The 15,881-nt window shown below is 43.5% G+C and overlaps 1 protein-coding gene across 7 annotated transcripts in view; it reads left to right on the top strand.

The window, feature by feature from the left end:
* LOC139056301 (uncharacterized) overlaps window positions 1–14,971 on the top strand; it is a 447,952-nt gene extending 432,981 nt beyond the window's left edge. For 4 of the 7 annotated variants that reach the window (XR_011512262.1, XM_070534436.1, XM_070534438.1 and 1 more), the window contains 2 exons: window positions 9,581–9,701; window positions 14,381–14,971. Coding sequence is in view for 6 of the 7 variants with exons in the window: in XM_070534436.1 (XP_070390537.1) it covers window positions 9,581–9,701; window positions 14,381–14,550 (291 nt within the window). In the remaining variant the exon portion in view is untranslated. The remainder of the gene's footprint in view (window positions 1–9,580; window positions 9,702–14,380) is intronic. The other 3 variants (XM_070534439.1, XM_070534440.1, XM_070534435.1) reach the window with 1 other exon arrangement.
* Window positions 14,972–15,881: the final 910 nt, after the last annotated feature.

Below are 15,881 nucleotides of genomic sequence, written 5' to 3'. Positions count from 1 at the left end.
GCCTGTGCTTTCACTTCAGGGCATAAAATGGACACAGATAAAAGGTATAAGAGAGCGTTGTAGAAGTTTGAAGCGGCAATGAATGAGCACAGCGTATAGCAAAAAGGAAAGAAAACAAAAGCAGAAAGAAAGAAAAAAAAAGATTTCTCTCGCTCACACACACATTGTCTGTTCTTTTCAAAAGAACGCTCTGGAAAACCTTCGGATTTAGCTCAGGTCCCACAGCTTTGTGTGTATCTTCATTCTCGCCACGAATAATTCTGGCATAGGCGTTTCATGCAATCACTTTGCTGGTGGTAAAGCTATCCTTGCCTCCCTCGCACGCGCATTTATTTGCCTGCCGGCAAAGAAAAGAGACGAGAACGTTCGATGAGTTATTCGGGCCGATACCGGGGGGAGGGGGGAGAGGGAGGGGGAGGGAGAAGGAGGGTGTGTCTATGCTAGCGGTCGGTATTATGCAACAACTCGAGAATTTCGAAGTCATCCCCCATTCTCCATCACTGCCGCGTGATTATGCTTTGGGGGTGGGAAACGTTGTTATGTTACTGTGTCACCTCGGTTCTCGGGTAATAGTGGCAATGAGGCCTGATGGTATAGCGCATAAAGTTTGAAAGTGGTGGCCATTTTTCTCGGCAGCGGATAAATTTTTGTTCTCCCGTGATCAGTTCTGCATGTGATATATATATATATATATATATATATATATATATATATATATATATATATATATATATATATATTCATTCGTCGTGCGTGCGCGCTTGTGCGCGTGCGTGCGTGCGTGTGCGTGTGTGTGTGTGTGTGTGTGTGTGTGTGTGTGTGTGTGTGTGTGTGTGTGTGTGTGTGTGTGTGTGTGTGTGTGTGTGTGTGTGTGTGTGTGTGTGTGTGTGTGTGTGTGTGTGTGTGTGTGTGTGTGTGTGTGTGTGTGTCAGCGCGCAACGCGCGAACCAAGACGCTGCCATGACTCCGACAGCAGGGAGCGTGGCCGGTGACTTCACTTGTATTCGTGTGCGTGGTCATATGTGCGTGGTCGCGCATATGCCGTCAATAGCGGCCACTCGATCAAAACGTTTTGCTCTAGCGGCCGTGGTATAATAATATGATGGCGGCTGGAACGCGCCTTTAGCGTCCGTATAATTGCTGTTTCAATGACATGTTTCCTGAGTACATCACTCTTAAAGAGAACCCCTCTCTCTTTGTCTCTTTCTTTCACTTCTGTTTGAATTGGCTTTGAATGAAACCAACATCAGCGAATTATCATGACTATATGGCGCTTAGTGTTACACTGGCAGGAGAACTAATGGACGAACATAAATGAACAAATGAGATGAGTGGAAAAGCCATCGTACAGCTATTTGCAGGACGTCTGTAATATGCATTGTGACTTTAGTCAACTGGTCTGGTTTTCAGTGCGACTCCTGAAGCAATGTTTCTTCAAAACTTGCTGCAAATGTAAAGTACGCGAATTTGGTAAATAATTTGTTTGCTGTACCAGACATTTAACTCAAAAATATTTGTGGAGTTAACTCCAATGCAATAATGCCAATATATTTTGGCTCAAATCCAACATACTCTGAAGACCTGACTGAAAATTGACAACGCTGAAATCCTAGTGCCATAAAGAGCTCCGTAACAAAAAATTTAAGGCGAATAGCTGTCTTTCGTTATTTCCCTATTGTGTCAAAATTCTGCTGTCACCATGGTGTTTTGCTCATGCTAACGTGGCAGTATGGGCGTGTTGTTTGGTTTGGGGCGTGTTGTCTGGGCGTTTGGCGGTGTCGCATTTCTGATTAACGTCCTTGAATTCTCTCTTCTTTCTTCCTTCTCCTCCTCCTCCTCCTCCTTCATCGTTATCACACGCGACCGCAGCCGCAGCGCCACCGAAGTCATGACGCTATTACGCCGTCTACTAAAACGGGTCACCGATGGTTTGTGTCGCAATCATTAAACACCGCAATTGACGTCAGCAGTACTAGTATACTTCCGAGGTATTGCTAGTGTATCCATTTAGTTTCTGCGGCCCGCATGAGGTGCATGAGGCTTATTTAGACAGTCACCTTCAACAATTTGTGCATAGTTTTCAGTACGAGATGTTTGCGATTTTCTCGTCACCATAATCAACGCTCATCGTGGCCTATTGGAAAGACTATAAGACGCCATTTCGTCCCTTTTCATATTTTTTTCTCACACTTTTATTTTTGTTCTTGTGGGGAAGGAGAAAAGGTTAGCGCTATTCTCTGCAATTTTTCCCCTTTCCCTTCCCCTAGTGCAGGGTAGCAAACCGGAGGTATTAAGTCTGGTTAACCTCCCTGCCTTTCTCTCATTTGCATCTCTCATCATGAGGTTCACGTGTCCAGCGTCTGATTTGACAGGGTGCCGGTGTACTAGAATGAAGGAGAGAGCGCGAACTGGGGAAAGCGGGTGCTCATGAACAGAGCTCGGTTGCGACAACGAGGTTTTTAAATCTTCCTTGGGCTGTATATGTCTTTTTCTTTTTGGAAAGCGTTATCAAGCACCGACCCAAAGGTATGTTCATCATCTTTTAAGATATCACGCCATTTCCGCAGCACCCCTATGGGACGGCGTCAGCAAATTGCAATAAGACACCCAAACTGCTTTAGCGCCTTTTGGCGTGCGCTTCTTCGTCGAAAAGGCGTACAAGGTAAGCCCAAAGAATACGCGGGCAAATATGCAAATGCAGCAGTTCGATGGCGCCCACAATTTACTAGCAACGGGCGTCACGAAACGGGTGTTGCAGGCGTACTAACTAAACTTTGTGTTTATTTCTATTTCCTTGGCGGTAAAATTTCCTGGATATAATTAGAGCCATTGTCTTTCATGACATGCTTACCTCATGTTGCTCAGCTCCAATATTCATCGCGCTAGAAAACCACCCCTGTCAATACGGAGTGTGTCTTTACATACGGTTCTTGCGTCAATTGCAATTAATTACCCGCCGCCCCCGCCCCAAAGGTTATATACGAACCTGCTTTGTGCGCAGAAAGCCTCTTTTGCACGTCCACTTTGTTATTATCCAACAGATTATTCTTGATTTGCGGCCGACGCAAAAGTGGCTAGCACTCACTTTTATTGTCAGAACAATTGGCATCGAAGCGAGTGGAACACTGTTTTCAGTATCACGCGAAAGAAAAAAACTGGTAAACGAAGAACAGGCGACGACCAGACTGTTTCGTGGAGGAAAAGAAGCTCAGTATTTTTTTCGATTTCTCGCGCTTTTCTCGCGCTGCCACATAAACACAGTCTGCAGCCGCAAAGCAGACCTTCCTCGAATGCACTCTCACGGGGTTTCGTATTGGAAGAATGCGCATAAATTGAAGATTCGCGGAACCGCGTCGGTTTCTGCTTGAATGAGAGCCGTTTGGAGTGTGGAGGACCTTGACGCCGCACAGACAATTCGGAGAACGGAGCTTGTAAATCAAGTCCCTTGTCAGCAGACTGTCTTGCTGTCGCTTTTCCCTCTTGAATGCAAACGACGGGAGCGGAACGTTGTTTGCATCGAAACGAGGAAACAAAGGACTGCACAGTTTTCTGCGGGGAGGTGGCGATTGGTGCAACCCGCAACATTGCAAGCGGGTGTTGTGAAATCTTGAAACCTTGTATCCTTCCTAACATAAGGTTTCTTCTCAAGTTTTCCAGGTTTGCACTAGCGGACAGAACAATGCATTTCTTATGAGAACTTCTCTTGCTTTCCACCCTGCTAAATTATAGCGCGATCTCGGAAGAAAAGAGTCTTGCACCATGGCCTATGCATTCCTGCATGCAAAAGGCCACAAATGCCCTTCTGCACTTCGTGAAGGATACTGGATTGTATGAACGCTTGTGACTGTCTAAATTCCTCTCCGACTGACTGTGAATGACTGACTATTCTTTTTCTTTTCTCTCCTTATCTATTCTTCGCGTTTGCCCTCCTCCAGTGTAGGGTAGCCAATCGGGCCCGTCCTTGGCTTTCGGAAGTAGTCAGCTCATGTGCGCTCGGAGGATGAGAACTTGATTGCCCGTAAACACTTTTTCGACTATAGCCATTCTTTGTGAATTCTCGGCCTTTGCTTTTCTATTAGGGGAAGTATCCCAGTGAACGCGCTAGACATTATCACAGCTTCTTGGCAAACTGGCACACTGAAGTGTAAGCTCAATCAATGTGGCATAGCGCCTGCGCTTTGTCGTTTTGTTGATTCTTCTAAACTAACCTTCACTAGACCACTTCCCTGCATTTATAATCTTATTCATTTCGCTGTCTATTCATTCATTCATTCATTCATTCATTCATTCATTCATTCATTCATTCATTCATTCATTAACAAGGACCATTAGAGTAGCTACGGTAATATTTATGATTGCACAAATCATGTGCTTTAACTGCACGTAGACAGCCCACGGCTAAATACGGAAATTAGTGAATTCTGCTTCTCCTCACAGGCAACATAACTGTGGCGAAGCCAGCTTTTGAGGTATGCACTGTAGCAAGTCAAGTATCGTGTGCGGATTATTGTCACCATTGCCACCTGTACAAGCTGTGGAGAGTGCCGAGGTTGCCGCTGGGCGATGCATTAGAACTGCTACGGCACAAATGAAGCCTAGATCTAAGTATTCGAACGACAGAAAGGTGGGCTAGTTGGTAAGGATTCATTATGCAAAAAAGAGGTGAGGCATGCAGACAGGACACAAGAGAAGTGAACAACACGAACGCCGACTATCAACTGAAGGGAGCACTGAGGCGAAAAAGAAAGAAGACACAAAACTCATGTGCGGAAGCTCTGCAACGGTATCACCACGTGTCAGTCGGGTATACATGTGCCGGTCTACGTGAGAGATAACTGTTAAGGCACTTAATCTCTTCCTTATGTAAAATAATCGAAGATTGACTCACGCACGCACTTCCACCATTATAGATATGCCATGCCTCTACCATAAGAGGCGTACCATGTGCCGGTCTCTCACGCAGACCGGCACATGTACCCGACTGACACGTGGTGATACCATTCCAGCGCTTGCCCACATGAGTTTTGCGTCTTCTTTCTTTCTTCGCCTCAGTGCTCCCTTCCACTGATAGTCGGCGTTCGTGTTGTCCACTTCTCATATGTCCTGTCTGCACGCCTCACCTCTTTTGCATAATCAATAAACATTCGTTCGGTCCAGAATGCATTGGCATGTTTCTGCAAAATTCATACAATTCATTCAACTGTGAATTTCAAATGCTAACATGAAGTAAAATCAGTATTACGTGCAGTTTAAATTTTCTGTCGCCACGGTAATCCGTGGGTGGTGACTGTTTCCGTAGGTGCACTTACGTAGACGAACGAGAGAAGGGTTGTAGTAGCGAGTGTTCACAATCCCTGTCACATCCTGATAATTACCTATGTATAATAATAATAATAATAATAATAATAATAATAATAATAATAATAATAATAATAATAATAATAATCTTTATTGCACGAAGGAATACAGAATACAAGAAACGGGCCTGTCAAAGCCACAAGTGGCTTTAGGGACTTGGCCCGGCAAATCAGGGGACGAGCTTGCAATATTTACTTTACCATAGACCCCTGGCAAGATGATGCAGGAGGACTAACAGTTGTGAAGCATAAGACGAACAAGAAGCAAAACGTATAGCAAGAATCAATTATCGACACCAAGACGGCAAGATGTACATTTTTTTTTAAATGATGAACAGCATTTGTTATAAATGTTGAAGCAACCATGTTACAGTGAATAAATCATGTTTTTAATGTCTTTTTTGACGTAATGGAGAATGCCTCATTTGGCAAGTCGTTCAGAAATTTCGGCACATAAACACAACGCCTAGCTTCACCATATCTCGTTGAGGATCGCGGAACTATAAAGCGAACAGTACTACGAAGGCTTCGGGTGGCTGTGTAACATATTTTAAAATCACTGAACCAGAAATACCTTAGCACCACAATTTGCGTAAGCAGAGTCCCGAAGCATGGAAGGCCAAGCGCTGAGAAGATGTTATCATTTGTGATTGATGGAGTGTTGTAGGCTATGTTTTTTAGTATGTTTTTAAACAAAGAATCAACACGGTTTTGCCATCGGTTGGGGCAGAAAGCAAAAACAGTAATCCCATATCGAAGAGTGCTGTAGACCAAGGCATGTGCAATAGTTCTTTTTTTTTACTTGAAGTGGAACGATAGATTTAATGTGAAAGAATAACCACGCAGCGCTCCTAGTTGACTAGCAACGACTCATAGTTGACTATGTCACGACATATCGCTGTCGAAGAATACTCCCAGGTATTTTACCGAGTTTACGTAGTCAACCGGCACGCATCGACAGGGATGACAGTTCTGACTGTGCAGGAAAATCGGTGCATCGATTACGGTTAGCTTTAAAGGGGATCTGAAGCAAACGAGTTGGGTTTGTAAGGCGTTAATCTTTAGACAGTTATCAGCGAACCAAGCCATTGTCTTGTCCACATTATTCTGAAGATTCGAGATGGCCATGTTGTACGAAAGATGTTTTGACAGCAATACAGTGTCGTCAGCGTATTGAAATATCGAACATTTTTAAACAACCTGAGATAAATCATTATTGAATATATTGAAAAGTAGAGGTGATAAAATGGAACCTTGAGGAACTCCGGCTTTCAGTGGAAGTTCACTACTTGCATTTATCGTTTTATCCAAGACAACCACTTGTGACCGTTCTAACAACAACAATAATAATAATGATAATAATAATAATAATAGTAATAATAATAATAATAATAATAACAATGTTTTTAATGGTATCCCATAAAGTACACGACACGGGAGACCTGCAGTAAATGCTGTCACGAATGACAGCTTGACAGAGCTGTAGGCCCCCCATACACGGAGAAGTTACATAATGACAAAAGAAAAGAAATATAATACATGGTCACGTTTGAAATTACACTTCCCAAGCGTACAACGTAACGTACAGAAATTGCGATGAAATAAGGCAAGATAGAAATACAAATTACAAGTTCACTCATGTAATAAAACAATACAATCAACGACTGAGGAGTCACAAAAGAAACAACATAAATGCAGTTTCACTTATCCGCAAGAAATAACAGTATACATGTACAATTATGGTAAAGGAGAAGCAAAACAGATAAAACACACATTGTGAATTGAGAGAAGGGAAGACGGAAACATTACCTCACCATATACACTGTTAGGAATAACAGGGTACAGAAAAACCTGGTTTGCAGAACCGAAAAGTTAACGAAGTTAACGGCCTAGAATTTGTTAAAGTGCTGTCGAAGTTTTTTTAATGTTATATCTTCAAGTTTAACGTGTTCGTTATTGATACTATTAAGTAACCTGGGTAATTTGTTATGTAGTGTCTGTAGACCATACGTTGTTTTATAAGTTCTCACTTTCCAGGGCATAGTGTTACGTGTCAGGCGGGCAGAAGTGTTTTCCTGTAGGTTAGCTAAACGTTGTAAAAAGGAGCTATTATTTACTTTTTCGTGTTTATATGCTTTGCCTAAGATGTAGTCGAACAATTGAGCAACTGGGATTACGTTGTACTTGCCAAAAAGATGCTGTGTGTGAGAGTAATAGGGCAAGCCCTCAACAATTCTAAGGAACTTTTTCTGCAACCTATAAAGCCTGTTTAAGTTTCCCTGCGTTGTGTCAGACCATATCAGATGGCAGTAGTTTATTCTGCTGGAAAACAGTGAATTATACATTAACATCATAATTTTCGGTGGAAGTATATGGCGAATTCTGTATGTTCAACCTATTACTTGCGCAAGTTTAATTGCCGGGCTATCCACATGAGCATCCCATGACATATGTTCATGAAAAGTGACACCTAATGTTTCAATACTGGAAGTAATTTCAATAGGTGTTGCATCTATTGAGAGTTGAGTTTGCTGATTGATATATGTTTCTTTTCAGTTCGAAATATTACAGCTTTTGTTTTATTCTCATTTATCAGGGGGCTATTCCTGCGTGCCCATTCATCTAATTTTTCTAACGTGAAATTAGCGTCATCGACAAGGTCACCAATACCTTTACCACATATCAATATGCTGGTGTCGTCAGCGTGCATGATAAATTTCACACTTTTATTAAATTTAACAATGTCATTCACATACATATCAAACTATAAAACCCTAGAATGCTGCCCTGTGGGACGCCTGAGGAGATAGGTAGTGCATCTGGGTGATAGCCATTTATGACCACTATTTGTCGGCGGTATTGTAGATAACAATGTATAAGAGATGCGACATTGCCAAGAAAGTTATAGCGTTCAAGTTTTTAAATTAGAATATTGCTATTAATGCAATCAAATGCCTTTGATAGGTCAATGCAGATGCCCAGAACAAGTTTGCCTTCCTCCAAATGCTGTAGTATGTGTTTCTTATGCTAGCAAAGCGAGTTGAGTGCCCATCCCCTTACGGAAACCATACTGAATGTCGATTAGCAGATTATGTTTTTGCTCAAATTCAGTTAGCTACCTTAATATAACTTTGTGTGCGTATGTGTTGGCAACATGAAAATAAAAGGTACTCAAAACACGAGGTCAGTCAGACATTTGTTCACAAAGCGCTACTGGCCACAGCGATTGCGTCCTGATTCCAGCTTTCGTCCACGTTAACCAGTAACGCGGGCGCATTCGGGTCTTGGCCATATTTTGAACCTTTACTTGCGCTGGCCACCTGCAAGGACTAAGCAGATAACAGTTATTTTTATCACAGGTTTTTTAAAAGTATGTACGTTTTAAGAGGAAGCTTTAGGCACGCCTTTCAATAAGCGCCATATCAAACTATATCCACTCGCCCTTCCGAAGTGTCCTCCGTGCCTTTGCCCTAAAATCCACCAATTCGTAAACACAATCCTTGACCCTCTGCTGCGGTCATCGGTTCGTTAACCACAGAATTCAAGTTTAATTTTCTTTTACTCGGGACCCCATAGCGCCTAAGTTCCTAAACCAGATAGGATTTCCTAGGTGCTGCACAAAAGAGCTAGTATTTTTCTCCCTTACTAAGGAGGAATGAACCGGGTTAATTAAATAATGGGATTTAACGTACCGGAACTGCACAATTGCTCATGAGGAACGCCATATTGTAGGCCTCCAGATTGATCTTGACCACCTAGGTCTCTATTAACGTAAGTCTAAATATAGAGGAGGTCTCGCATAGAGGAGGACCTGCGTTAGAAAAGCAGCTGCAAACACCAAACGTGAAGTAAGAACGCGATATAAACCCAAAGTTCAAGACAGACAGAGGGAGAGAAAAGAACCACACAAATGGGACTATCAGCCTCGGTTAAATTTGTATACGATCAATGTGCGCCACTCAGCCGAGCTTACCTAATGTAGTGCGAGAAACGTCTCTCCTGATAAAGCTACCGGGACAGGGAGCTTGCAGGGAATGTCGCCATTGAAAGGACGTCCAGTGGCGGCTTCGTATTCCCCACCGCCCACTGCGATCGTGGTGCGGAAATGAAACCGATCCGTCTGCTGCCAGTCTTCAGTTCATATTTTTGTAGTCTTCTGTCGTTGTCTCTTGTTTTATTTTATATATTTTTTTACTACAGGACTGACACTTTCTTCTGTGCAGTCACTGGCGAAGAGGAATGCATGGCAAGAAAGTGTGATAAAGCAGCGCCATGGCGACCTACTTGAGATGGTAAGGATACGAAGAGAAATGGGCCTCCTTCGCCACAGCTCACATGCTGAAGGTAATATGCAAAATGACATAGCCCAGCAACAAGTCGTATCAAATTACGTTTCTTCCATGTTTAGTCATTTCTTCAAAGATGCTGCTCAATATTTCATATCCGAAAATTCCATATTCCTCACTTCAAAAGATTTATTCCATATCGTTTTTCTGTTGAGCTTGTTTTCACCACATTCGTATTTTACCGCTTCTAATATATATATATATATATATATATATATATATACATATATATATATATATATATATATATATATATATATATATATATATATATATATATATATATATATATATCGTTATTATCGTTATCAGCTTATGTCCACTGCAGGAAGAAAGCCTCTGCCAGTGATCTCCAATTACCCCTTGCTTGCGCGAGCTGATTCGAACTTGCGCCGGCAAATTTCCAAATTTCATCACACCACCTAATTTTCTGCCGTCCTCAACTGCATTTCCCTTGCCTTGAAACTCATTCTGTAGCCCCAATGACCCACAGGTTATCTGCCCCACAGATTACACGGCCTGTCTAGTTCATCATTACGAATAGTAGTCCCCAAATACATGATAAGTATTAACATTCCGATTATTATTAGTAATTTCTATTTGGCACATATGTTCTAAGCATGTCGGGAACTAGAATCAGTCTCGCCCAAGAAATGTTTCATTAAGTTCTGGGGTTTTACGTGCCACAACTATACAATATATATTTGTCATTGAGGCCTCAATGGTTGTGCAGACGCCAGCAAGTGCACCTTTGCACTGCTATTGTGACGGGGGACAGCTGAAGCCTTCGGCGAAAGCAGCCGCTCTGGCGGCCAACGAGAGGTTCTCGTGGTCGACGCAAGCAGCTGCTCGCGGAAGGTTTGCGGCGTCTGATTGAGATACGTCTTGTCTGAGCTTCTTGGCTCGTACTTTATGGGGAAATCAACAGAACCTTATTTTGCAGATAGATAGTCAGCCACATGGTCGCCAGATAGTCGTTAAAGAAAGGTGGGTTGAGCACACCCACAACGCTAGTGAAGGACGAGACCCGGCAGGCCTGGCCAACCGTGTGTAGTACACGAACTCGTTTCTGCGGGTAGAGATAGGCAGTGTCATGCAACATCGAAGGAATGCACCATGGCGCGCGAATAACGCTGCTGCTTTACTGTTGCTGCCTGAGCAGCAGCAATCCTGCAACTCTGCCGCTCGCGCTCAAACGCAGGGCGAATTGGCGCGAACTCGATACGGAGAAAACAGGTCGCGGCAACTTGTCGACTTTGCCCCACTGGCTAGCCTGATCGTTTCGACTGAAATACGAAATACTTATAAATTCGAGTGACAGACGCCGGTGGGCGCCGACGACGTTAGCGAACATCAAAACGACTGAGGATATAAAACTGACGCGATAAGCAATACTTGTATGTATAAATCCGCCTTAAGAAGTAACTGGAGCTTGGGACCAAATCCGAATTCCTTATCGAAATACATGTAAAACGCAGAAATACACTCACGAAAACAACTCTACAGGGCCAGAGAGAGAGAGAGAGAGAAAGGCAAAGGAAGACAGGGAGGTTAACCAGAGATTATCTCCGGTTGGCTACCCTGTACTGGGGGAGGGGCAAGGCGATGCAATAGGTGAGAAAGAAAGACGGATGGATAAAGATGGATAAAAAAGGGGCAGAATGGGTTGTGAGGCGTTGATGGAAATGAAATGACCATGATGTAAAGTGATAAAATCCAGCAGTAGAAATTATAATTTTTAATTGGCAAAGAAAGTCTCCAAAACCGGCAAGTGCCGAGGTCTAGTGGTGAAATCTTGGTACTTCGGATGTAGTCTGTCAGATTACTGTATGTAAGTCGGCTGTGATTGAGCTCAGCATAATTATCACTTAAAATTGCTTATAGTCACTCGCGCTTTATTTTCTGCTTCGGAAATCAAAAGCGCACGCATATGGCTACAGCAACACGCTGAACTGCGCATCACGTGTAAAAGCGTTGTTTCATTTTTTATCCGATTGGTTTCGTTTTAACTGGTCAAATAATAAAACAGTTGCATAGGAAACCACGTAAACACGGAGCTATTATCGTTGAAATACTCTAGCACTTCGGAAAAGACGAATGGCAGGAACATGGACTTTATAAACAAAATAATAATTTCTCGCAGTTACGGCCGCACTTGTCATCTGCCTCCCACCAGTGCCGGCGTATAATCGCTATCGCGCTCAGCTATCACCGTTTTCAGCATGCTTCCAGCGAACGACTATATCCTCTCTGCAGATCGAAATATTATGATAAAAAATTGTTGCAAGGTGTTTTACGCATTGCCACTTCATGACTGGACACTCTGATAAGTAAGCTTTCCATTGCATTACAAAAAATAGGTGCCATGAAAATTGGTTGCCAGTTCCATTAAGACTAGCAAAGATCGAAAGCACATTTCTTACTTAGGCTCACATACTTCTTTCAGAAATTGACTGAATCGGTAACTTTCAAGAAACTGATGTATGAAGTTTACAAATCCATAACTCTACGCCAAAAACAGACATCGCAGTTCGGTGAATTGCTCTTGTTAGAGCATCTCAAGCAGAGAGATGCGATGTGTGAGTTTACAGCTTGCGTGAAATCGTTCGTGCTTAAAGGAGCCCTGAACCACCGAGCGCGCTTGTTGCGAAAACACAGCCCGCGGGTAGCATACGCTGCTGCGAACGTCTCAGCCAAATTGTGCAGTCGGGCGCGGTGCGTGGACCCGGCAAGCGGAGCGCGAAGTCACCTTTCGCTCAAACCCTCTCTTTTCAACAGAAGGCCCTTTCTTCACTCTCTTCTGGACGCTTAGTTTCGTAATATAGCAGATTCCCATACGCTGCTGCTATTGGCCAATAGGTGACGTCACTCAAGAAGGCTGTTTGGATAAGTGCGCCCCTTTCTACTGTTACTGTGTGCACTTATTGACGCAGTATAATAAACAGGCTGGAGTAAGCGAAAATCCACTTTCGAATTTCGACAGTAAAATTACGTACTAAAATTACGTAGTCCAAATACATTTCTATATATTTCGATAAAAAGAGGTTCAGAGCTCCCTTGCGATAGTTTTTCTAGAGTCTTACTCATAAATGTGTGGTATATACTTCAAAGCGATGTGAAATACAATAATATTCTCCCCATCAGATGTCTGAATAACTGCAGCTTACACAATTGTTCTACAATTATTTATTGAAGAGTCGTAGAGTTGAGAACATTGTAACGGAGTTTGTTTTCTTTTAATTTTGAATTTATCAACAACTTTCGAAAAATAAACCTGATGGTCCAAATAAAGAGTGTGCTTGCTACAGTCACTATGTTATAACGTTTTCTTTAACGTTCAACAAACCTAATCAAATCCGGCGCAACGAATGCAGAATAAAATTAGTTTTCTATTCATATATGTATTTAGATAGGAGCCCCTGAGATGAAAGCTTCTTCTTAAGCCGAATGTACAAAGCATGTGACAGCGATAGCTCGCACTCCGCTTGAAACCGGTCGCTTGTGTATATTCCTCCATGATCTCCTTGTCTCACTTCGCCTATCAACTGTGTTTGCCCTGGTTTCTGTTTCTTTATATGTTTATAATTATATCGCGATCGCGTAAACTACAGCTATTGAGACAACTAATGGGGACAATACTGTTGTATCCTTCCTTCTCCATATTATTCACCCATTTAGAGCAGTGGAATCTTAAAGAAAACCGATGTGCTATGGATGACCCCGACCTCGCGCTACTAATCGCCGAAGAGCCTGGTATCAGGTTACTACGCGGAGCCATTAAACCAGCGAACCAGGCCATTTCAGTGGAAGGGAACCGGGTACTACAAATGCACAACCAAGCACGCGAGTCGTCACCCCCATCCAAACTGAAGGCCACCGTTGACAGCTGGGGACAACACGAACTCAAGTATTCTAAGAATGTCTCCGCTCAAGACAGCTACCACAAAGTGGAAGGTAGTTCCACAGCTCCAGTAATTCAGCGTACGTCAGTGACACTCGACTGCGATAGTTGGGCGTACATTTTTCTAGCCAGGTGCTCTAGGCGTCTAGTAAAATTTGTTGCGGTGAATGCGTATTGTTCAAAATGCTCCTCGTCGTAGAAACCATAGAATTGATTGATTGATTGATTGATTGATTGATTGATTGATTGATTGATTGATTGATTGATTGATTGATTGATTGATTGATTGATTGATTGATTGATTGATTGATTGATTGATTGATTGATTGATTAAACACCATATTTCAGAGGAACGACTCGGTGGGTTGAGATGGGGGTAGATGATTAAGGGAAGCTAGGATGTCTGCCTCCTCAGCGCAGGCAAACAAAGCGTTAATTCCTCGTGCTGCGCCTTCTTGCGGCTGCACCCACTCGTCGTATGACGTCCACCTGAGGGGTCAGGTGTGACAGGACATGGAACAATGCAATGAACAAGCGCAATGTCCTTTTCAGTCGGGGAGTGGCGCTGCGCTCCACTCGGTGGTAAAGTTCCTGTACATGACTCCCTTTGAACCATACACAGTAACTTTACTCTGTGGAGTCGAGGAAGAGGTTCCTGTCAACGTACGTTAGAATGTACGGGCACGCTTTGACTATACTGATCTTGCTTTACACCCTTCAATGAATAGCATTTTAAACAATCTAATACATTCGCGTGATTGCATTCTCTCTTACAGGCGGTGCACTAGGCCGGTGCCGAAGGCGTGGTGTCATTCGTCAAGCACGGGCGCAGACCGGTGATGAAATTGAGGGAAGATCCCCGTATAGCTGTTTTAAATGCGAAAAAAGAAAGAAAGGAATACTTGCCTCAGATACCAAAAGCAGTGCTGCTAGCTCGCGCCAGTGAGTTCAGACGATCTGCCCTCACTGTTGCCAGCCCCCGCCGAGCAATTTCAAAATCGTTGCTGCGCAACATTTGTCACGCTCTCGCAACCCGCGTCTGCGCTGCTCTCGTTTTATCTCTAGAGTCGTTGTTGTCCCTTCGCGCTTGGATCAGCCTTAGGTAAACAACGAAGCGTCCTAAGGCTAGGGACTTTCCTACCTCCCTTCCGATCTCCCCGCTGCCCTCGTTTCTTCATTTCCTCTGACCTTTCGCTTTCGTGCGGGCGGTCGTAGCAATTTCGATCCGCGCTCGTGTGGCTTGTACAAAAGTGAGCGCACGTATAACTCTCTCGTTGGCCCGCCCTGACTCGCTGCCTCCCGAAACAACGCTTGCGTCAGCTGCTTTGTGAACATTAATCTCTGGGCTGCTCTCCGAACACTACGTGCGTGCGCGTGAAGGAGGAAAATAAACGGCGTTTACTCTCGATTTCACGTGCTTGCTGCGCTGTCCTTTATCAAGTTTCTGCGTGATTTCCCGCGCGCGAAAAGGAATTCGAATATAGCGTTTCTTTCTTCGTCTTTTTGTTCCTAAGTCGTCTTCTTCTTTTTGTTCCTAGAACGTCGTCATCCTGGTCATCACCATCGTCTTATCTATCCAAGTGATCATCGTTTATCATTGTCATCTTTATCCTTTTAAGTTCGCTGCAACGAAAACACCTCCGATAAGAGAAAGTTGCCCCCACTATGCCATTTTGTACACAATTTCGAATTTTGGTTTACTCGACTTCGAAAACATGGGTCGGCATTTTGACTTCCACAAATTCTTCCATATATCCCTTCGGACTGATAGCATTGTGGCAGCCTATCGCCACCCAAATCGCGCCAACCATGGCAGGACTGTATACCCATTTCAAGCCCATACTGTTTCGCATGCTTCCTCATTCTTCACACAGACATCAAAGGAATGGCCTCACCTTCTTGCTAGCGCCGTCCTTTAGTCAAGCGCAAAGTACCTTTCACGCGTCATTAAATAAGTAATGCACGCATACAGCCGACCTCTCACGCGAAAATCTGCCTAAGGGACCTTTGAAGTACAAGAAATAAATAATGTAAGGAGCTCTTTCGCTCGATTCTATTACTTTCTTATCACACACCATAAAGGCTGGCCGATCCCGGTAATAACGTGGGCAGTGCGCAGCTCGGGCCAGAGAGAGAGAGAGAGAGAGAGCGGAATACAGGAAGGCAGGGATGTTAACCAGTAAATAGTCTGGTCGACTACCCTACACTGGAGGAAGGGAGAAGGGGAAGAGAGAGAATGGAGCTCGGGCGAATGACAAAGAGTCCAAAGGAATAGCA

The sequence above is a fragment of the Dermacentor albipictus genome, chromosome 2 (genome assembly GCF_038994185.2).
Source record: "Dermacentor albipictus isolate Rhodes 1998 colony chromosome 2, USDA_Dalb.pri_finalv2, whole genome shotgun sequence".
NCBI lineage: Eukaryota > Metazoa > Arthropoda > Arachnida > Ixodida > Ixodidae > Dermacentor > Dermacentor albipictus.
This window is presented reverse-complemented; position numbering and strand designations above follow the sequence as displayed.